This window comes from Rhipicephalus sanguineus, chromosome 8 (assembly GCF_013339695.2).
Source record: "Rhipicephalus sanguineus isolate Rsan-2018 chromosome 8, BIME_Rsan_1.4, whole genome shotgun sequence".
In the NCBI taxonomy this organism is placed as follows: domain Eukaryota; kingdom Metazoa; phylum Arthropoda; class Arachnida; order Ixodida; family Ixodidae; genus Rhipicephalus; species Rhipicephalus sanguineus.
Genome location: NC_051183.1, coordinates 148,131,064 through 148,155,255, shown reverse-complemented (window position 1 = coordinate 148,155,255; position 24,192 = coordinate 148,131,064). Strand labels below are relative to the sequence as shown.

General features: G+C 46.8%; 1 protein-coding gene across 1 annotated transcript in view; it reads right to left on the bottom strand.

Annotated features, from left to right (window-relative positions):
* The window catches only part of LOC119402390 (BTB/POZ domain-containing protein 10-like), a 160,145-nt gene that overhangs the window by 11,583 nt on the left and 124,370 nt on the right, over positions 1–24,192 (bottom strand). The window contains 2 exon segments of the mRNA XM_037669532.2: positions 1,348–1,384; positions 1,387–1,643. Coding sequence (XP_037525460.1) covers positions 1,348–1,384; positions 1,387–1,643 — 294 coding nt within the window.

The following is a 24,192-nucleotide window of genomic DNA, read 5'->3' as shown; positions in this document are numbered from 1 at the left end:
AGCCCCATATCTTTACTCAGTGGGACCCGTCCCTTTATTGTTTAATGTGCAGGGTTACAGACAAGCAGGTTTTTGACGATAATAGAGGCCGAAGATGTCGCATTCCAAGAACTGCTTAGTTCCCATTTTTACCCCTGGAGCCCACCGAGGACCAAAGGCAGGCTGCGGTGAGCAGCGCGCCTGTGCTTCATTTTCATTTTTGCACCCACTACGAAGTTATTTCCTTTCGGACTCGTCCAATGGGGGCGGCGGGAGGGGAGGCGCTGCGGCGAAACTTGACCCCCCCCCCCCCCACACACACACACTCCAATTAGGAACCGTACGCACGCCTCTACGACGGCACATGTCAAAACTATGATGAAGTAGCTGCAGAGCAGCTGAACGGGCAGCAGAGCGGACGAACTCCACTGGCGCGTGTCGCGCGCCTCTGTACAAACAAAGCCAGAGGCGTTTCATTATCGACACGCGGTATTTGCTCCCGCGTGAAGTTGATCCTCCGTAGCTAGTTGCGTGCAGCACGCTGCCTGCTCACGCCACCTCGTACCCAATCCTCTCCTAACCGTGAACGGCTGCGACGAGCACCTTGTTGGGTCACACGCGGCCACGGCGAGCTGCTTTCTTTCGTGCACGCGGCGCGCGCCGCGCGGTGCCGCACATTGTCGTTCACCGAAAGCGTGCAGTACGCTTACAACTGCGCACCGCCCTACGCGTACACGAGTCGACAGCTGAAGATTCTTATAGTGATAGGGGTGTGTTGTACAGGAGCGTTAAGTGCTGGCTGTCGTCACGCTTTTCGTGCTTCGCGGTGCTTATCTGTAACGGCATCGCTACACTGGCGCCAAAGTCTCAATCACTGACAGGCCGGTAAGTTTCTGCTTTTAACGAAAAGGTGAAGCTCCGCTTGCGGCACATTCTGGCGTTGGCCGCACCGTGAGCTGAGGGACGCAGCGCCAAAACATGATCGCGGTACGCTTCGCAAAAGCCACTACGGCAGTGACTACATCAGGATACATAAAGAGTCGGTTGACAATTCATCGCAAGTATGCTTCAAACGTAGTAACTTTGAAAGCGGCGTATAGTTAACTATACGAGTAGCACTTTTGCGAATATTCGAGGTGAGTCACAATATTCGCTGCTACTACTGGTATTCGCTTCGATATTAATTCTATACTAACTACCATTGCTTGATATACAAAAAAACTTACATTCGCACAAGCCTATACACGAAATCCTAAACTGCGCAAAACGCATTAAAAGCTGACCAAAACAAACAACCTAGGTAGCCATCCGTGCCCGCCCCGTTTCAAAAGAGGGTTATGCAATAAAAGATGGTTGCTTCCAGCTCACCGTCCCAGCATGGTGTCCGGCTGCAGGGCAAACAGGCGGGGTCAACGACGAACCGCGTGTTGTCCACGATGAGGGTGACGCGCTCGTCCGAGCCCGTGGCCAGAGACAGCGCCGACATGGCGGCCACCCCTGCAGGCACGCCGTCGCCGTGGCCGCTGGTCGCCATTGCGGCACCCGAGGCTACGCGATAGGGCACGCCGCTGCTCTCGGTGGAGCTGGATCCGCTGCCCGAGGAGCTGCCCCCGTGGCCAGCACTGCCCGACTGGCTGCTGGACACTAGCTGACCGCGTCGGCTCCTGCAGGGACGAAAAACGTGCGCGGCGATTAATGAGATTTTCTCGAAAACGATTATCGAGGCCATGTCACGCGCGAAGAACTAAGATGTGTCAACAGGAAGGCGCAAGCACCTGCCTGAAGCATGCCTGAAGGCAAACATACGGGTAGCCAGCCAGCTTACCGCAAGGACAGGCATGCAACAGTGCTTTTGACATGCATGGATGCTTGCTAACAATTGTTGGGGTTTAACGTCCCAAAACCACGATATGATTATGAGGGACGCCGTAGTGGAGGGCTCCGGAAATTTCGACCACCTGGGTTCTAAGTATATGGGCCTCAAGCATTTTCGCCTCCAAAGAAAATGCGGCCGTCGCGGCCGTGATTCGATCCCGCGACCTTCGGGTCAGCAGTCGAGCACTATAACCACAAGACCATCGTAGCGTGTCATGGATGCTTGTTAACAGTGCGATAATCTTGTTTACATGTGTTCTTGATTTTGTTCTTGAAAAAATGTTCTTGAAGAAAAAATCCTGGCTACGTGCCTGCGTTAAGGACTCAGTGCATGACATTCTTATAGCGTTTTTTAAAAAGCAGTTTCAAGCAAAGGCGTGGCTCTGTGGTAGAACGCCTGCTTGCCACGCAGAAGGCCTAGGTCCGATTGTCACTCGGACCAAATATTTTTTAGTATTTTTTTATTCAATACTGCGGACTCGTGGTCCAAGGAGGGTGGTTAATAAAAAAGTGCAAAAGTAGCAGCAATGAAAGAAAAACAGCAATACAAATACAAGCTGAAATCGGAAGATATGATAACTTATATAGGTCATAATGCTTATTTTAGCGCAAAAAAAAAAACGACACCACAAGAAAGAAGACAGAACAAAGCGCTACTCTCAACTAGCATGGTTTATTGCGTCACTCCACTCTTTACAGCCAGATACCGGTAGGACATGCGTCGTGCAACCTAAGCGCACAACCACAACTTGGTCACCTGAGCGCCCTCATGATAGCGAATCCAAAAAACAAAATTTAGCCTTAAAGAACATGAGCGATCCCTGCCGACTGGTGCAGGCTCCCATTTAGCTCAACACTGCAAAGAGTGCAGTTGTCAAGCTTTGCTTAGACTGGCTACTATCTTAAAGAAGAGTCGTTACACCACCGCCCGAGAATCATCAGAAGCGTTTTATATTCAGTCAATGGGTTCGCAGTGCATTAGTGTGCCTTCCATAACCTTGTTTGCAAATGAATTTTGTTTTTTGGATTCGCTGTCATGAGTGCGCTCAGTACCGGTATCTGGCTGGTATAAAGAGTGGAGTGACGCAATACACCATGTCAGTTGAGAGTAGCGCTGTGTTCTGTCTTCTTTCTTGTAGTGTTTCTTTTTTTGCGCTAAAATAAGCGCTATGGATTCTCACCAACAAGCCCGCCAACGCATTCTGTTGAATTATAAAGTCAGTGTGAGCAAAATGTGCAGTTAAGGCGTTTTGGTGTTGGTGTCGGGTGGGCCTGCTAATTAGGGATGTCAAATGAGCGGATGAATCTAGAACTCGTTTTTCATTCAAAAGTTGATAGAGAAATTCAAATCTAGTTTCTTTGCATTCGTGCCTGTAATAGGGGAATACCACTGGCTTGTATTAAATCAGATGGTGAGTCCTAACGCGGAAAATTTGTTAAATATAAATCTTACAGCCTTTCTTTCGGTGCGTTCAAGAGTGTCAATGTTACGTTTAGTGTAAGGGTCTCATATTATGCACGCGTACTCTGATCTTCGCCGCACAAGGGCAGTGTAGCAGAGTAGTTTTAATATTTGTGGCAGCAGTTTTAAGCTTACGTTTAAGGAGAACGTTTGCGAAAGGCAGATGAACAAACATTATCAATATGAAGATTCTAAGATAAGATAGAACTCAGTGTCACACCGAGATATTTGTAGAAATTTACTTGTTGTAGTGGTGCAGAGCCTAATATGTAAGCATATGATAGTGGATTTTTTCGGCGAGTTACTGAAAGGCAGACACATTTGCTCGTGTTAAGAGACATTCGCCATTCATTACACAGGCTCGTTGTAATCTCTAGTAGAACTAATTTCTTTAAACTAAGTACAATCATCTACAAACAATTTTATTTGTACACTAGGGAGAATAACATCAACAATATCATTAATATATAATAGAAAAAGCAAACGGCCTAACACACCGGCCTGTGGTACGCCAGATGTGACCGGAAGACAGTCCAAATGTTGACCTCCTACATCAACGTATTGTTTGCGATTACTTAAACATGCGGAAATCCACCAAACAAATGTTTCTGGAATACCTATTGTCCTAAGTTTGAAAATGAGTTTACCATGAGGAACCTTATCGAAAGCAGTACAGAAATCTAAGGCGAGCATAACTATCCTACCGTGCCTATCGAGGGTTAATGCAAGAGAATGGAACAATGTGACGAGATGAGTAACTGTTGAGAATCCTTTCCGAAAGCCATGTTGATATTTGGTCAATATAGAGCGCTCTTCCAGGAAGTCAGTTATGCAAGTAGCTATGACGTGTTTGACAATTTTACAACACTGTGAAGTTAGTGAAATAGGACGGTAATTCCCTAGCGTAAATCGGTCACCCCTTTTTAAGATGGGCACGATTCGGGCTGTCCTCCAGTCACTAGGCGAAGACAGCGAAGAAGAGCGAAAAATAATGACAAAAATTTGCAGGACCTAAGGCACATCGCCGTAGGAATACGTTTGAGATATTACCAGGACCGCACGATGCTTTGGTTTGCAAATGTAGCAGCATACATACCACACCAGGATAAGAAATGAAGAGCGCGTCAGAACGAGGAAAGGCTGTCGGATTATACACGCGAAGTTGAAATCTGAAGTGTTCAACACACTCTGGAAATATTGATCGAAATGCCGGGCAATGTCCGAGTCTCTGAACCGTCACGTTGGTTCCGTCGACTGATATTTGCGATACTGTTCTTTTTTTCTTTTCACTGATGAAATTCCAAAATTTACTTGGGTCGCTTGCCATAAAATTTTGAAGTAGTACTCTCTCGAGCTGAGCACAGCTTGAGCGAGGCTGTTCTGCGCATCATATATCAAATTTGCCGGTTCCTCTTTTTTTTTTTTTGCATCGCTTAACTTTCCGCTTCATTTGAATAATGCTGCAAGTGTTATCCAAGGTGTTTGCTCGTTAACCCTTTGTATCCCAGCGTCCACATATGTGGACAAAACATATCAGTGAAGTGGCATCAGGCTAGCCAACGCATTGCCTTAAAATCGATTTGAAATGTTGGCATTACTTCAGAATTTCATAGACACATATATATGTGCCCACTTCTGTGCACAAACAGCGGTAAGTGCGCACAGAACAATGGCGTTCTTCACAAGTCGCCTGTAGAGGTGTATGCCTACATATTTTTTATAGGTTCACTCTAAATTCGTAGGTTTTTATATTATTGAGATTTATTCGAGAAAAGGAAGGGTTTATCTTGTCTTTGTGTGACTTTTGTTGCACTGTGAGCGACCACAGTTTTGAAAGTTGAGTTGTCGCTGCGGCGTCCACGTTTGTGGACACCAGGCATACCGAGTTCGTGTAAAAAGCTGATAGAACGCCGCATGGTAGTAAGACCCGCTTCGTTGCCGTGCGGCTCTACCCAAAACAATATGAGTGATATAGCTAAACACGCCTTGCCCAGCTGACTAGCAGAAGCGAATGATCCGATTTGGAAGGCACCGGTAATTAGCACGTTGAAGTAGAACCATCAACAAGCAAATGCCTTATGAAAAATGATACTGCTGATGATGAAAGCATTCAGTTTGAACGTAACCATGAACGCACTGGTAATGATGATCAACCACGATAAAGATGACGAACACGTTGAAGTAGAGCGGTGGGCAAGCAGATGGGCCTTGAATGGTGATAATGATGGTGATGATGAAGGCGTTGAATCAGAGCCGTTAGCCATCGGCCACGTGGCCCTTTATTTTATGATGATGATGATGATGATGATGATGATAATAATAATAATGATGATGATGATGATGATGGCGTTGATAATGGTAAGTAGTGATGATGATAGTGATTATTGTGTTGGAACAGAGCCGTCGGCAAGCAAAGTTCCCATGAACGATGAAGAAGGATGATGGACCCAGTGTAACTGGTGTTCCCAGCGTCCACATATGTGGACACTTGTTTTCTTGTAGAACTAAAGCTAAAACTTCCCATGTTTCGGTTTATTCCCACTTTCGTATGTATTGTAATTGCATATACACAAAAAAATATTTACTTGTGCAGCTGGATTGGCCATGGGATACAAAGGGTTAACGTTTTTGCGCTTGGATGGCACAAAGTTATGTAAGCGAAAATGACACATTTATTTGAATCGTGTCCAGAGTACGCTGACATCTGCATCATGAAAATCGGTAAGGCATGTTTCCATATGTTCAACTATCCATGCATCGCTAGCCCTGGAAAAGTCTTTAAAGTAACGAAGTAACTGATTTTTATGGCTAGTTACTGGAACAAGCGGAAAGGAAACGCGCACAAAGTTGTGATCAGAGAGACCTTGTCCTGCCTCGACAGCATATTCAGAAGAAACTGCGGTCAGGAAACACAAGATCTAATAGTCAGACGGAACCGCCTTGTACGAGCGTTGGCACGTGAACTACCTGCATAGGTCATGCGTAAGGATAATGTCAAAAACTATGTTAATAAGAATTGAAAGCGTACCGCCATCAAGGCGCTCCCAGTCTACTCCAGGTAGGTTTCTATTTGTCAATTTACATATATCTAGAATTTTCGCCCACGGAAAACGGCGGTTTTTAGCTCACAACCAACGACGGCGACACCCACACCGGAATTTCTGCGAAACGAGCTCTTTTAACTCTGTTAAAAAAAAAAAAAAACGTACGTACACGAACAAACACTACGACTGACTCCATTCGCAACGCAACATTTTCTCGAAAACATTATTTGCTAAGTGATAAGGCCCCTTTGAAGCAGTAAGGACTACGTTTATGCATATCCACGCACTGCCTGCATTACACATGCTGCATGAATTACCGGGCTCGCAGATATATCCCGAAGAGTGTACCGCCAGAAGTCCCTCTAGTGATTATTGCACGAAACTCCGCGCTGCCTGAAGTTGTCACCAACTGGTTTTATTGAGCGGCTCACAGCACACGCGCATCGACACGTATACACACGTTCGACGACGCCGTTGCCAACCGGCGCAGGGCGAATTGTCGGCTGCGCGTAGGCGATAAGATGGCGCAATCGCGCATAATTTCGAGCAACGCTTAATAAGTTTCAGCCGTCGCATACACGTGCTGCTCGGCATTCCTATTAATAACACGTACCTTAAATCCTTGCCGGGCTGCGTGTACACGAAATATCGGATTCGGGCACCACCGCCTGATCGACAGGACGCAATATTCGCCGGGCCTTTGCGCACAAACACACGGGAACCGCTCGAGTGGAGAGCGACAGACGACAGTTATTCCACGACGACGTCGCCATCGGTAGCGTATAAGACACGCGTCAATGGTCATGAAGCTGCAACGCAAAGAGTACCGCGTGGATCACTGGAGCGGCCGTATACGGCTTCCTGCACATTTTCTTTCGTTACGCTCGGCCAACTTCGGTCCGTTAGTGCAACGAATATATATTTACGCCATCGTTGCAGCGCGCGAATGCGACATCTGCACGTTTCTACCTCGCCCGTTGTACTTTCGTAAGAGCGTACGGCTGACCGCGGCGGAGCAATACAGACGGAACTTATGGTGACATAAAGAAGTCGTGGGCCCACATTTATTTTCTTATTGTTTTTCTTTTTTTTACGTAATGCTAAACTCGCATAGTTATTTCCTTTTCCGTGAAATTCATCATCAGCCTCTCTGATGCCCGTTGCAGGACGAAGGCATCTTACAAACGATCTCGAATATATCCTGTCCTGCACGCGCTGGTTCCATTTGTTATTCTGTATGTTAGGTTGTTATGCTAAATGTCCCTAGAACTGACAAAATATAACGGTTGTACACTTTCCACTTTAGTGGCAGTGGTAAGTTACCGGTAAGGAGCTGAGAACGCCCACCGAATGAGCACCGAACCCATGCTTATTCTTCGGTGGATTTCCTTCACACGATCGAGCGCGCTCTCCTGTTCACATTTGACCGATAGATAGACATACTCCTATACTGGCCACAAATCCTCGCTCTGTCTAGCACGAATTGCCGCTCTTTCACCGGGCCACCCATCATTATTTTTGTCTTCTGCATATTCATCTTCGGCCCTTACTTTGATGCTTTGCTCGGTTTAGTTCTAGAGTTATATTTACTGATTCGTCGCCGTCGTTTCTCAAAACTACTCTGTCGTCTGCAAACCTTAAATTAGATAGTTTTCGAATAGGGACCCCAAAGCCCTTTGCGTGTGCTTGCTTTGGGTCAAGCAGGAGCTAAGAGTTTTCGAATGGGGTCTGCGGCGCTTTCGACACTCCCCCTGTTCTACGTCACCCTATAGTCTTGGCCAAGAGCCGTCGCGTTTGTCTGACGCGAAGCTTTTGAGGCAGGCTTTGGGGCTCCCGCTGAATTCGGGAAATAGCGTCCCCAACGCAAGACCTATACGCTGTTTGGGTCTCGCGTATGCGCAGTGGCCGCGACGCTATTTCTTTGGGGCCCCTAAACGATCGGGGGCCCCTATTCGAAAACTCCCTATTATTAAGATATACTCCGTCAGTCGTCATTCCTATTTTCTCCCCAATCTAGTTGTTTGAATACTTCTCAACAAGCAGCGTTAGCGGGGCAGAGATTGTATCTCCTCGCCGGATCCCTCAACCGATCGGGATTTTCCCGATTTTCCTAAAGGAGTACTGAAACGATCTTGAGGCACCCCAAAAGGGACATTTTTCGCTTTCATGGTGTGCACTATCAACGCTCTCCACACACCGGAGTCAGACAACACGTATAAAATATTTTGGTTTGACTAAAGTTTTCGACGCCCAGAATCTGCAAGCCAGCACCACCGCAACGGACATTATTACGAGTCAACACAGTTCACTGGGTTTGCGAAATCGCTGTCAGAGTCTCTGGACGACAATTCACTATCATCGTTGTTTACGTGAACCACATGCGACTGACAGCAAACTGACAGCATGTCGCGAGTTGCAGTCTTCCCGTGACGTCAGATTGTGTTGACAAGTCACTGCGATGCCGCCACCTCGATACCGAAATTGCTGTTTTAAGGCAGCGGTGTTAGAAATATATTAACGCGACAGCGTTAAAGAGTTCGTATCGCAGAAATTCCGCCGTCGGCGTCGTTGGCTGTGAGCGAAAAATCATCATCTTGTCCGTGACCGAAAAATCGAAAAAGCTGCAAATAAAATAAATAATAAAAATGTCGGGTCCGAGTGAGAATCGAACCCAGGCCGTCTGCGTGGCAAGCAGGTGTTCTACCACAAAAGCCACGCCTCTGCTTGGAGCTGCACTGAAAGTAACTTTCATGCTTCCCAAAAATACCCGTCCTGTATACAGGTGTCACAGTACGAGATGTAATGTCGCAGTAATATTGCGTGGTACAAGCGTACATTGCCATCGGGCGTCACACCATGTCAATGTCATAACGACTTCGTGGTTTAAAGACAGCTACCCATTACAAAAGACACACACATTACTGCGCGTATTCCCTTAAGACCACGTAGTGGGTGCATCGCAACTTCGAAAAAGTTTCTCGCGCATATTTGCTCCTGGTTAAAAGCATGCTACCTATTACATAAGGCACACATCTTAGTGCGCGTATTCTGTTAAACACTCGTAGTGTTCGAAGTGCGCACTAGGGGCAGGTGATCGCTATCGCGTTCAACCCTTAAAGGCGAAGCTTAAGCGTCCCCCAATTTTCTCAATGCATTCCCAAGAAACCCAAAAAAAAAGTGTCGCATGCGACACTCTTTAGGGTTCTCGACACCTGTGTTTTTATTTAGAGTCACAAGCCGATAATATTTAAAATTCGTGTCAGTACTCTTTTAAAGGGGTCATGACACGGTCACACAACAATTTGCGGTTTTCAGCGAAAAACAGAAGTAAAGGGTCTACTGTGTCTGTACATACAGAAATTATATTGAGGCGTAAAGAAAAACACAAAATAAATGCCTCAGCTTGCGCCATGTCTGCACATACAAGAAATATGGACAGTGAAAGAATATTTCAGTGCAAAATGGGCCTCTACAAGACGCCGGTTACAAACTCCGCCCACCGCCGGCGACCGCCATTTTGCGATGGCGTGAGTGACGTCGCACGTAGCGAGGCTGTCATCTTCTACCAAAGTTTCAGCCGCTGCAAATCGTTCAATGTCAATGTCAAGCTGAAGAAGGCTTAAATAGCTCGATTGCACACGCAGCCGAAAACGCAACAAAACAGTCTGCCGGAATGCAGACGCTCGCCTACCAAGCGGCGTGTTACGTCACGGCTCGCGAGTGCGCCAGTGTTTCCAGACTCTCCGGCCGCTCGCGCGTTAAATTTCGCCAGCTTCTTTTGTGAAGGCACAAGGATTAACTCACACAACACATGTTATGATCGAAAATGGGCTGTTATGAGCCCTTTAAGAAGGAGCAGAGTGTTCCTATAGCCAGCTTGTTCTCCAGATTGATCAAAGCCAAGTGTTGCTCTTGCCCTGTTCGAAATGATTTTTGTCAATATTTTCTACAATGCTGAAAGCAGGCTTATTGGTCTGTAGTTCTTAAGGTCCTTCACGCCTCGCTTTTTGTGCATTTGTATAATAATGGCATTTTTCCAACTCCGTAGTACAATCGATTTTTGAACTCATAATATAGAGTGTCGAACGCTTTCTAAAAATAAAATCTCTTCCATCTTTAATCAAATCCGTTGTTATGCAGTCTTCACCGACCGCTTTTTCCCGGCGCATGCCTTGCAGGGCCTTTCTAACCTCATTGATTGCTACGCCTGGGACATCGGTGTCACGACTTTGCTTTCGCTCGAAGGCGATTAACATTTGAGGTCTATAATTGTGAACAAAAGGCCTCAACGACCTTCAATATGTCATTAAAATTGTTAACAATATTCCCTTATTTATCTTTCATAGCATTCAATGTGGTCTTTCCAATACAGAGCTTTCTTTTAGCTGCACTGATGCCGTCGCTCTTTTTTACTGCTGCCTCTACGTATTTGAGGTTATATTTACCTATGTCTCTAAGTTAACTTTTATTGATCGCTCTTGGCAGCTCAGCAAATTCTATTCTGTCTCTCGAGGTAGTCACTTTCATCTGTTGCCGACTTTTGACTAAGTCTTTAGCAGATTCAGATAGCTTGCTTAATTCTTGGCTCGGTACTTCTTCTCCTTCCATTTCAAGTGCAGGTTAAGAAATTACTTTAGTGACAGTGCCATTCATACACTCAATGTCATCCTTTTCGCCTTTGACTTGATTACATCTCGCTTTTGACTTGATTACATCTAAAGTGGCCAGTTTTTAGCCACTACTTTTGTTGCGGCTCTAAAGCCTGTTTCACATGCAGCGATTTTGCTCCAAGAGCGGGCGGCTGCCGTCGCGGAAGCCCAAAAACAGGTTTTTTAGAGCGACCAGTGGACGCGCGATCGAGATCGCCGGAGTTGGAAAAATTCGCTAGCGGCAGAGCGGCTGCCCAAGGTCACCCAATGGGAGAGCAGTGACGTGGGGAGCACGTGATTGCAGGGGCGGAGTCGAGGAGCGGGCGCGTGCGCCATGAGGAACTCGGTTTCCTAGCAGACGACATTCGCTGTAACGAGCTGGCAGTGTAGAAACGCCTTTCTTTTCGTTTTGTTGTTCTCTACTGCGCTTCCATCAAAGCAGACAAATCGTTTGCACGTGTCATTTTGTTCTTTTGTATCTTTATCGAATCGTGGCACCAACACAGGTCCGTACAGGGGGACCCTACGGCACTGCGCACTTGTTGGTCGCATGTTTCAGTTTTTTTTTTTTTTTTGCTACTCTGACCCAGCACGTTCGAATAGTTTACTGTTTTCTTTTTCTTTTCTTCAATGGTCACGTACCCCGAAGACGACAAATGCGAGCCCCGCAGACGACGACATTGTGGGTTTGCAATGGTTGCCGGCCCAGACGGCGCACCAACGCCTTGCGGCATTCGAGAGCAAAAGCCACCGAAAGCACTCTTAAAGCTTAAAACCACAAAAACCAATTCTTTTTTTTGCTTTTCCATGGCCAAGTGTATGAGCGTGCAAGAAGACTTGCGTGGTAAAAAAAGAAAGCTGTAACAGAAATAAACGTGACTACTGAAGTTGTTTAATTGCACTCTGACACACTGCACATTTTCGTCATTCAAGGTTTAGGCGCGTGAAAATCGAGCACCGAAGTAGAAGGGTGGTGAAACTCGCAACCCACGTGCACCAAAACAAGCGAACTCGGAGAAAGGAAACCCGCGGGTAACGGGCGCTTTCCACAACCATCACTGCGCATCGCAGAGGCGCGCGCCGCGCAAAAGCGGTGCATGTGAAACGAAGCCGCGTGCGAGCGTCCTGTCGCCGCTCAATAGGCCTCCCAAGCTCGGCCAGGGGGCGCTGCGTCGCACGCGACGAACTACCAGGCAAAGACTGGAAGTATAGTGAGTTGCTACATGTAATCACGAAAGAAATGGAAATAGAGAAGAAAACTATTTGTTGGAAAGGAAAGAAAAAGCCAAAAAGTTGGTGGAACAAAGAAATCCGGGAAGCGATCGAGATGCGACGTCAGGCATCACGGGAGCACAGACAGGCAAAAAAGGAGAAGCGGCCACAGGACGAAGTTAACCAAATATGGGAAATATATTTAGAGCAAAAATCCATTGTGCGGAAATTAGTCGAGGCAAAAATTAAAGGTGAAAGTGAGCGCTGGATGACAGAGATTCGCGAAAAGAAGAAGGCCGCGCCTAGGATATTTTGGAGCCACCTAAAAGCGCTGGGTAGGAAGTCTGTCACAATGCAACAACATATGGTAGATGAAGGAGGAAATAAATTCGAAGGATATGAAGCGCTAGGTTACATTCGAAAGATAACAGCCGATTCGTTTAAAAAGGTCCCCCAGGGGATTCCCCCGGTGAGTAAAAGTACGCAAAGGAGAGCAACCGACGAAGATGTAGTACTAGAGAATTTCAATTGGAAGAAGGCCGAAGGAAAAATTCCTAAGCGCACTACTCCGGGCTTAGATGGGGTTCCCGTCAGCCTCATTAACGAACTCGGACATAACACTAAAGAAGCACTGCTGAAAGCCGTAGAAAAGTGCTTACAGGAGAGGGAAATACCAGACAGTTGGCGAAAAAGTAGAATGAACTTAATCTATAAAGGCAAGGGAGAAAAAGATAACATTCGCTCGTATAGACCCCTAACAATTACATCGGTGCTATACAGGTTGGCGATGCAGGCAGTAAAATTAAAAATAGAAGCGTGGGTAGAACAAAATGATATTTTGGGAGAACTTCAGAATGGATTTCGAATCGACAGGCGGTTAGACGATAATCTGTTTGTTCTTACCCAGTGTATAGAAATATCTAAAATAGAAAACAGGCCCTATACGTAGCTTATCTAGATATCACCGGGGCGTATGACAACGTTAATCAGGAAATTTTGTGGGATATATTGAAGGAAGTGGGCATAGTGACGACTGTGTACAGCTTTTAAGAGAAATATACCGAGAAATACAGTTTGTATAGAATGGGAAGGAATAAGTAGCAAGGACAGCGTTGAAATTAGCAAGGGGCTGAGACAGGGATGCCCTTTGTCCCCGCTGTTATTCATGCTGTACATGGCGAGGATGGAAAAAGCGCTAGAAGGTAGCAACATTGGATTTAATTTGTCACACAAACACGTCGGAGCGATGGTTGAGCAGAAGCTTCCAGGTCTATTTTATGCTGATGATATGTCTTATTTGCGGACAGTCAAGATGATATACAGCGACTGGCAGATATATGCGGAAGGGAGTGTGAGGCTCTAGGGCTAGGATTTAGTGCAACAAAATGTGGATTGATGATATTCAATGATCACGGAGACCATACGGTCTTAATACAGGGCCAAAAAATACCGAGGGTAAGCGAGTACAAGTACCTCGGAGTATGGGTAAATGAGGGGGATAGATATATGGAGGTACAAGAGAAAGCATCGGTAGCAAAGGGAAAGAGGAACGCTGCAATTATGAAGCACAGAGCTTTATGGGGATACAATAGGTACGAGGTGCTTCGAGGGCTGTGGAAGGGTGTGATGGTTCCGGGGCTTACATTTGGGAACTCAGTGGTGTGCATGAAGTCAGAGGTGCAATCAGGAATGGATGTAAATCAAAGGACGGTGGGCCGCCTCGCCTTGGGCGCTCACGGGAAGACGACAAATGAGGCGGTGAAGGGTGATATGGGATGGACAGGCTTTGAAGTGAGGGAAGCGCAGAGCAAATGAGGATTCGAAGAGAGGCTGAGGAAAATGAAGAAGAGTAGATGGGCAGAGAAGGTTTTCAGGTATTTGTATAGAAAAAGCGTTGACACGCAGTGGAGAAAAAGAACTAGGAGGCTCACCAGTAAATATACGGCTAGCAGTGCGGGCGATATGGCAACAAGGAGCATTAAGCGGAAGGTCAGAGAGGCGGAGAGGACTTATTGGATGACAGCGATGGAAAAGAAGCCGGCTCTGAGTAACTACCGAAAAGGGAAAAACGAAATAAGGAGGGAAAGGTTTTATGATAATTCAAGGGGAAGCGCTTTACTGTTTGAAGCAAGGTCGGGCTGCCTTAGAACGCGTAGTTATAAAGCGAGATTCAGTAACGAAGAAGAACAATGTACATGCTGGGGGAACTAAGGAAACGATGGAACATGTACTGATTGAATGTGGCGATATTCACCCAGGTATACGTGTGGGCACGAGTCTACATGAAGCCTTGGGTTTTAGGGACAACAATGGAAAGCTGAACACGCCCGCGATAGAAATAAGTAAGAGACGGTTAGAGTATTGGTGGCAGAAAAGTAGAGATAAAGTACAAAAATAAATAATTGGGAGAAAAAAGGTTATTCTGCCTTAAGAGGCAGAGAGATGGACTGTGAATTTATATTTTTTGTTATAATAACATAGATTTAATCAATGTAGATAAGGCATTAGGACAACATGAAACAAGGAAGTTTTTTTCTTTTTTTTTTCTTTTTTTATCCTTCGAGCCTGGTGGCAGACATGTCACCGCCCCGTTATAAAGGGGACGCTCATAGCATCCATCCATCCTTCGCCGCCTTTCTTGCGAAAACCGGTCGCTCCTGTCCCCACACCAGCCTTTTGACTGCGCTGTCCCCGCACGTTCAGGCACCCTGCACGCGCTGTTCGCTGCTCGCCGTGCACGTGCAGCTTCAAGTGTCGCTTGCTCTGAAGGTTTAGAAGGATCCCAGAGATGGAAAAAAACGTTTTAACGGTGGGAATCTTACCAGAGGAGGACGGTTGATCGACCACCTTTTCGGGACCGAGCAGGTCGTCAAGGGCGATGCTGTTTGTGCGAGCGCTACGTGCGTGCAGATGCTGAACGGGCACATTTCTTTGACATGAGTAGGGAGGTGACTGCGCGAGTTCTGTAATTATGTTACCGGTAAAACGCACATTCGTCGCGGCAGTCTTGTATACTCGGAGCTGTCAGCAACCATCCAGCACGCTTTCGCGTGCGTTTTCTATTGATAACTTTTCAATTGCTTGGATGCCAAGTTTGTCGTGCGGCTTTAAATTTAATATGAGCTCAGTGCGAAGAGCATAAATTTACATCTGCCCTGTTGAGTCACTGGCTGCATCGCAATGCGCAGTGTTCAGTTTCGTGGGAGTTTCACTTTTGCCGAGGTTTGCATCGAATGATAACAACGTCGGATCGCAAGTTTAATGTCGCCTTGGATTTTTTTAGAGCTCCCTTTGACAGCATAATGATATACGGAAACAAAAAATAAATAGATATTTCATGCCCACTTCGACGATGCATGTTTCTTGCAGAGGCGTGTTTCATTTCGAATAATATCGACGTCTGATCACGCACCGTGTTCGCTTATTCGAATGTCGCTTTGGTTGTTTCGACAGCTCGCTTGGTCAGCATCATACTACACAGGGGCGTAGCCAAGGGGGGGGGGGGGGTTCAAATCCTCCCCAAAAATTTTCAATTTTGCTTGCGTATATGTACACGCACACATACAAACGCACGCACAAACATACATAAAGTATGGTTGGACCCCCCCCCCCCCCCCCCCCCCGAAAAAATTTCTGGCTACGCCCCTGATACTATACAATACCCACTGGGATCGCGCATGTTTATGATTATGCCGAGATTTGTGCCCAATAATAAGCGCATCTGAATTCGCAAAGCCATCGAAAATTTAATTGCCACCTTGGTTCTTTTTTCAGCTCGTTTCCAAAGCGGCATGCAAGGCTTTTTATTACGTGCCGAACGCATGACATTAATACGAGGCACGCCGTGGTGGATTAATTCGGATTAATTTCGGCCACCTGGGTTTCTTTAACGTGTACGTAAATCTAAGTACGCCGGTGTTAGTGCATTTCGCTCCCATCGAAATGCAGCTGCTGTATGCGTGAATCGAACCCATGACCACGATTTTAGCAGCGCAACACTTCAGCCTTCTAAACAATCACGGCCTGTCGCATGCAAGGCCAATATAAACGCTCAGTGCAAACATACAGCTTAATTCTCTTTACAGGGAGCCGCGACGGGAAATGTACCGCAATCAGCTGAATTAAACACTTAGTACTCACGGTACGTTATTTAAACTGTGGTGTAATAAGCCCAAATGCTCCGCTGCTGTAACATTACAAATGGTTGACTCGGAAAGCCAGCGCGCAATCTCGAAACGTACAGCGGCTGTCTATTTATTGTAACTTCGGTTCACAAACGCACTTCCCTTTCAAATGAGCACGATCATCGCGTTTCTCCCCGTTAATAGTTCGTAATACTGTGTACGACAAAAACTGCTTCAAGGTGACAAGACCGCGAAAGCATCGCGGCGAACTGCCATAATCCACTCTTAACGCCTCTGCTCCTCGGACTGCTTGCATTGGAAACGGTAGAAGATGACAGGAAGTTTTCGGCTCTTGGACATTTTTAAACTTTTGTGACAGTTCACAATGCAGCAGGACTGCGTGCCTGCTTTCGAGTACGACGAAGGAACGGCACCCATAGCGTGAAAAATGCGAGATAAAAGCCCCGGGGAGCACGTTCTCCGCGCGCGCGATGGGAAAACCAAGCAAGAGCGACCCGTCCCAGCTACCGGAGTTTTCCCCTCTCTCCGCTGGGGCGGCGGACGGCGCTGCGCAAACTTGAGCGTTGGAGGCCTATCGCCGCGGGCCCCGCCGCTCAGTCGCTCGCATGTGAAACAGGCTTAAGTTGAGCGTGATCTACGGCCTCGCCATCCGATGATCGATGCTTTTTGTCTTGCTTACTATCTCTATGCCCTGCATGATGCTTGGATCCCTGCACATAATGAAATCTATTTCATTCTTTGTTGCTACTTCAGGGCTTTTCCATGCCCACTTCCTGTTTACGCGCTTAGTAAAGAACGTGTTCACTATGCGAAGACGATTTCGTTCTGCGAATTCCACTGACATCTCTCCTCTATTATGTCTACAGTCTACACCGCGCTTATCTACAGCTTCTCACCCTTTGTGTTTTGTTCCTAATTTCGCATTTAAATCGCCCACGACATGGTGCACAGGTTTTGTGCTTTGTGCCTTGCTAATTCTACATCCTGGTAAAATTGTTCTACTCTCTCATCATTATGTCTGAGCCTTGGAACGTATTACTTTCAGTGCATATATCCTCTTTCGTTTTAACACGACACATGCGATTGATAATAAGGCTGCAACAGCCTGGAGACCAGGATGTAGTAATGGGCATCATATGAGAGCGCACCGTGTGCGTTAACAGTCTTATGAGTTTACATAAGGGGTCCGCAAAGTTTATCGAAATTGTACATCCCACAAAGTTTCACAGAAAGTTAACCCGGCTAGTGCCACTACGTTACTTACGCGCACATACGGACACCTACATTTTGCTTTCCTTTCAATCTGTGATATAGCTAATACAGAAAACAATCAACTTTGCGTGTAACGCACGTAAACATATTAAACATGTATCTTCCTTTGTGGGCGTCTTCACGACTAACCGCTACGATGTTAGGCGTCATTTGTAGCCTAATGAGCGCAAAGTTTAGGCGAGAACTTACACCACGTTTAAACAAGCAAAAAAAAAAATCTTGCTCCGATCAACGGGGCATGGATGTGCGAGCTGATAACAATCGAAAAAAAGATCTCAAGATAAAGAAGTAAGGTAAACAGTAGACACATTTTGAAAAGTTGTAGGGCGAGAAGGAGGAAGAGGACGATAACTAAACTTGCAAAACGCGCCGTTAAAGTCTAGAAAAGCCAGCGAGCGCCATCAAGGAACGCAACTCTAAGACAAACACTGCACACGACTAATAGAGGAACAACACAAGCACCACCAAACGCTAAAAAGCGTCCTAGCTAACGCGTTACGCAAGAATAGAAATCAATGCATCGCACAAAAACAGCAGAAAAACAATAAAAAAATGGTGGGTGCTACAGCTCCGGTTCTCCGCTCGCCTCTTGCAGTGCTCTGTACGCCGCCTCTCCTCAGCCTACCGGGCATCTCGCTAGGCCTAACGAGGACGACAGCTGTTGCGTGCCAGACGACGACAGCGGCATCGAAGCGTAAACCGCCGCGTTCCTCTTCTCAGACCCGCAGCGAAGGCGGGCCATCGTACCCATCCTCTCCCTGTTTATGCAGCAGAAACTGCCATGCCTGTCAAGGGAAGTGTTCGCCTAGGCGTAAAAGAAACTCATCACCGAACCTGGCACCGCATATACATAAGCATGGTTCCTATGCTCGCTATTCATTATTCGAATATACCGCAACTGCAGCTTTGTCCGTGCAGTCTGTAGCTGTTATCTAGTATGCCGCGCAGGTCTGAGCATGCGAATCGACATCGACCTGGACAATGATCTCGTCACGTTGTTGTGAAGGCGAAGATACAGCCCCTAGAATTTATTTCAAATAAATCTTCACACACTTTAAAAAAAGTAACATTACCGTTGCATTTAACTCACAAAGGATACCACAATTATGTAAAGTGAGGTAAGGTTCTGTACAGTAGCGACTAGAGCCTTCGAGGTATTTTGCAGCAGAGCTGTTCTGGTCCAGGTTTGCCGTGTGTCGTAGATAAAAAAATTATCATCATGAACCGGCCCACGCGTGAGTTCCCTTAATTTTTAGTGCACCATGCACAATCAGTAGTGAGATTTGCCTAATTCCTGCGGCACATAACGCGCTATAGGAGAGAGCAAGCATGGCCATGTATAGTATGGTATAGCAAGGGGGGAGAAATAATCAGGCAAGAGCGTAAAAGCCTAGCCAAGCCAAGACCAGTTAGGTGCCTAACAGCTCTGCTGTGACCCAGCCTTGCGCGAATTAGTGTAAGCTGCGCTAATTTACAGCCGTTACTTCGGTATTCGAAGTGGTACTTTGTCACCATCTTTTCAACAACACTATGACCGAAAAGGTAAACAATATTTCATCAATGAACATCATGAATTTCATGATGATGATGACGGATTGAGGACACTGGAATTTAAAGCAAAATGCCTTCATCCGGTGAGGAGCAAAGCTTCGATAGTCCCGTGAAAGCTTGACCTGCATGCATCTTGGTAATTCGCTATTTAAAACAAGAAAAATTATCCTTCACTCTTTCAACTAGTTGTTCCTTTGGGGTTTTCCCGTTGGTGCTGATTATTCGAAAAGTATTCGAAAAACAGTCGGTGGTTCGAATATGCGGTATTCGATTCGAGTAACGAACCGAACAGAGCGCTATTCAATTCGCTATTCGAAATTTTCGAATACTCGCACGTCCCTATTACAAACAGGTTTAAATTCAAAGTCGGCGGAGAATCGTTGAGACAGCTTTGCTGGCGTGTCTAAAGAAAATGCAGGCAAATCGTCAGTATCAAGTTTACAGAAAGGCTTTGGAAATGTTTGAAATGCAAGTGGGTGGCCAAGGACATTACGAACGAGTTCTCCGAAGGCATAATGGCTGTTGGCAGGATTTGCATTGCAAGGTTGTAGTAGCGATAGCCGACAGAAAGTACACTGAATGTTACTGAACATGATTATGGAAGAGCATTCGCTACGTTTACGGGCATAAAACTCACTACTTTCTTCGTTACAATTCCTTGCGTTTTCGCAAAGTCACGATTTTTGCTTGCGTTGACTTGGGGCAAGCGTTGCCAAGTAGCAAACACCGACTAGGACAAGAAACAGTTGCGTTGGAGCATGTATTTCTGCTTGTGTGTGCAGCAGCCGGTGTAACACCGACACAGCTGCTTACGTGCCATTTATTATCTTTCTTTCTTTTTTTCATTTCGTCGGCTCGTGCCTAGCCGCCTTCCGAACAAGCAGTAATTTATATTCAAAACGACAACGCTTGATCTCGAGCGCTCTGTAAACTAACGGTATGTGCCTGTCTCTGTGGGTGCGGGGGGGGGGGGGGGGGGTATATGAAACGTAAACACAAACTAAAGTAGAACGTACTTCCGCCCTGACACGGCGAATGCATGCACCAGTCAATATGCGTCGTTGCGTCGTGCAAACATTGAGCGTGCGTGTGAACAGAAAAAGTTCGTATGCACGAAAAGCGCGCAAGCCTCATCGCCATGCAAGCGCACAGTAAGCTTCCCGACCTGCACTGAGCAACAACTTCGCGCTGATCAAGGTTCGGGAAAAAGGTGAAACCGTAACACGGCGCGCTCGACAAATAACAGCAGACGGCGCGGGTGCGAGCGTCATATTGGAAAAGCAAACTGCCGCGAAAGCAGGGAGTGTGTTCATCACTCACAAACAAAACTCAGTTACTGTGTATTTCAAACATGATCAGCAGAAAGAAAAGTAGCGTCGGCTACGCGTCGGCCCGAACAACTTGCAGAAGACGAATTGGAAAAAAGAGTGAGAGACGACAGCGGTTATGAAGAAATGAGGCGAACGCTGCAGGTTTCGCTTTGTGCTCCTAGTACATAGCACGACTCCGTGCACAATGAAGAAATTCATGTTTATTTGGTATTGTCTTCAAATATGCACTTTATTTGCTTTATTATTTATTTACGCGTGGTAAGGGCCACAGCGCTGGTATTTAAAAAAGTGTATTAATGAATGCACTTCATGGTAGATAGGACGAAAGATCATTTTCTTTATAATTACTTTATTAAGTGGAATAAACACTGACAGTGAGTGAGCGAGCAGTGTTCTTTGCAGAAGATGCGGCCAGCTGAACACCGTCGAAACAGCGAAGCCCTCCTCCGTCAGGCTCACCCTCACCCACCTTTGGTGGCTCCCTCAATGGTTCACCCTCTCCGGTGATACTTGGCGCGCCTCTAATTTCTTCACCCTTTCCACTGAGCCTCACCCTCGACCATCTTGGCGCGGCGCAGCCCTTCCCCTTCTTAACGACTCCCACTCGCTACACCGCAGGTGGCTGCGTCGCTCGAGCAGCAACTGCGAACTTCACTCATAAAGCCCCAACCACACGTACGCGTTGGAACGCGTCAGCACGCGATGCTCCGCGTCAGCGTCAGCCAAGGTCGGCCACCTTGGGATCGCGGGTTGACGCGCGTGGAAGAGGAGAACTATGGCTGTCAGCCTTTTCGCGTCGTGTGCCGGAAGCTGCTGCAGGCATCACGCGCGTGAGCGAGACCACGTGAGCAGCACGTCAAGCTCTTGTCACTTCCGGAACGACGTTTCGATGCGACACCAGTTTCTACAAGCAGCGAGCGCAGCGCGCTATGCTGGCTGTGCGAGCAGGGTTGCCAGGTTTGGCTACTTCGCGCCAATTTGGCTACTTTTTACGCCGGTGGCGGCAAAAAAAAAAGAAATGTCTTGGCTACTTGGCTACTTTCCTGTTACCTCGATTTGAACGAAATTATCGATATCTTATGACACCGCAGCCCCTGCCGTTCCGAGTATGCGGTGTCAGAACAAGGCGCGTAAGGCGCGTTTCCAGCTTGCAAAGTTTCATTTCACATCAGCACTAAATAAAACACTTTTGGATGGGTGGTGGGAACTCGGGAAAAACTGTTGCATTGAAACTGAATGTGACCAGGACAACCGGAAACGTTTCGCATGCCGGGCTCTTTGCACGCATTGACTTTAAGAGACAGGACATCAAATGAACTGCCTACGTCATTTCTTTATATTAGGTACGGACAGTGTCGCATGAATATAAACTGCCTGCACTGCGGCATCACGCAAAAGATGATTGTGAAAATGTCTATAATTTATACTTAAAACCCCTGAACTGTAATTTGGAGCACCCTCACGCCGCACTCATTTTTATTGTCGCCTCATGATTGTCCCTTCAAGTCCTTCTAAGAAAAGTTACTCAAGAAGAGTTATGAGTATCATTTCTGCAACTCGGCAAGCTACTTTGTCATTCTGCACGAAATTATTGCTAAAGTAAACAATTCATGCTTTACTTTCAGCAATTACGATTTCCAAAGGTCACTGCTCTACTTATTCACATTTCCACCAAAGGGCTGATGCATTTAGTAATTTAAATAGAAAGGTCGCAGTTGTTTTCACACACGCTTGGCTACTTTTGGCTACTTTTGCTTCTCTATGTTAAATTTGGCTACTTTTTGGCTAGTGTTTATAATTCTCGGGCAATTTTTCTTTGTCTTTTCGACCTGGCAAACCTGTGCGCGAGTGTTCGCGATTATATATTATATCCACAGCAGTGTAATCGTCACAGTGAAGTCTTGCGCCGTTGTGGATGGCTTGCGTTGCAATCGGAAATTTTCGCATAGCCGGCGTAATATGCCCCGGCATGCGACGGTTGAAAACACAGGACGAACGAGCGAGCCCTGTCTGCGCTCCGCCCAAATCCCGTGTCTAGGTTCGCATACGTTATACGGAAGACCTCGTATCCTCGTCAAGAGGTCCAAAAGAAACATAACTGCGCAACACTATACCTCGTTGCTCAAGGACATAACAAAAGCGCGCCTTTGTGAGCGACAAGCAAGCCACAACAGCTCGCATTCACTGACGGCTCCGCTGGCGGGCACGGTAGGCGTAGCTAGGCGGAAGCCTCGGCCGATGCCGTTTGCGATCCAGTGCGAGCTCGTCGTACAGCGCTTATTCTCACCAACACCATTTATAATGTATTGTAATATCGTCGATTAATATATGCAGTTAGTTTGTCAATGTCCTCGACGTGAAAAACAAACGTGAAAGCGAAACGAGCCACTTCGCTGAAACGACCGGTGTCACTGTGCGAAATGTGTTCACTTCGGAGCGGTAGGGGCTCAGGATCTCGTGAGTGGTTTTCTTACTGTGAAGCGATTTACTGAAGAGACACACTTTAGGCATCACTCTACTTAATTGGAAATCATTTTTGTGAGAAACAAAGAGTAGCCGATATTTTTCATACTTCCCTGAGCGGTGATAGAGGCAAATGTCTCCGTTGCATTTGCCACGGTGACGCGCGGCGATTCATGAAACGTGTAGCTGCGCGCCTTCTCTTTCCATAGGAACGCGACGCCGAGTCTACACGCCACGCGCTGACGCGTTATAAAGCGTACGTGTGTTAAGGGCGCGGTCTCGAACGTAGGAGCTCGCGCTATCTCGGCAGACAACAGGAGACGGCTCGCAAACTTGCTGTGTTCTCAACGCTTCGCGTTTAGAGGAGTGATAGCACAAACACTGCTTCGGTCCCTGGGGCGGCCGCATTCCCTTAAACCAGAGTTTTGTTGAGTTACGCGAGGTCGGATTCAAACGAGTCAGCGGCTAGCCTTACTAGAGTGACCTAGAATAGGGGGAGTGTCCAAAGCGCCGGCTCCCGCGTGGGCCTTTTGCCGTGAACTCCCGCGCCGCGCCGCTGCTGCGCCGGACCCGTGGGCTTTCCGCGCTCGGGAAGCGCGCGGAAAGCGAGGGGCGTCTGCTACGCGCTGTAGATTTTTGCGCCGCGGTTCCACCCAGGGCACTTGAAGTCTACTTAACTTTTATAATGCGGTGCGGAATGGAGCTTATACATCTTTAAGCGTTGTGTTAGTGCTGGGGCAACAACAGAATGCAAAAAATCATGTGTCAAGCGGCATAAGCGTGGCCTAGTTCCGGTCGCAGAGTTCGAGAATGCTGGTGCGTGTGTAAAAACGCGCAAAACGGACACGCACAAGCAAAGAACGAAAAAAATCCCCTATTCGCATCAGTAATCGGGCAATAGCATCACACATGAACGAATTAAGAGTAATAAAAAAAGTAAATTGCACGCGCAGTAAGCTGAAATACTTGCGCGCAGTGACTTCACGAGCTTTTTACTCATAGTCGCCACTGGTCTTGCTAGCCATATGCACACTGCTTTATTTGACAATTCATTAGCCTCCACAAGATCTTTATTATGTACGGAGCACACCGGGAAGACGCAAGGGAAATAAAAAAAAGATAAAAAAGAGTAGAGACGGCTACACAACCGCAATGCTGTTGGCTTATTTTTGTTTCTGAGGTAGCGTACAACAAAGCTCACCGTGCGTA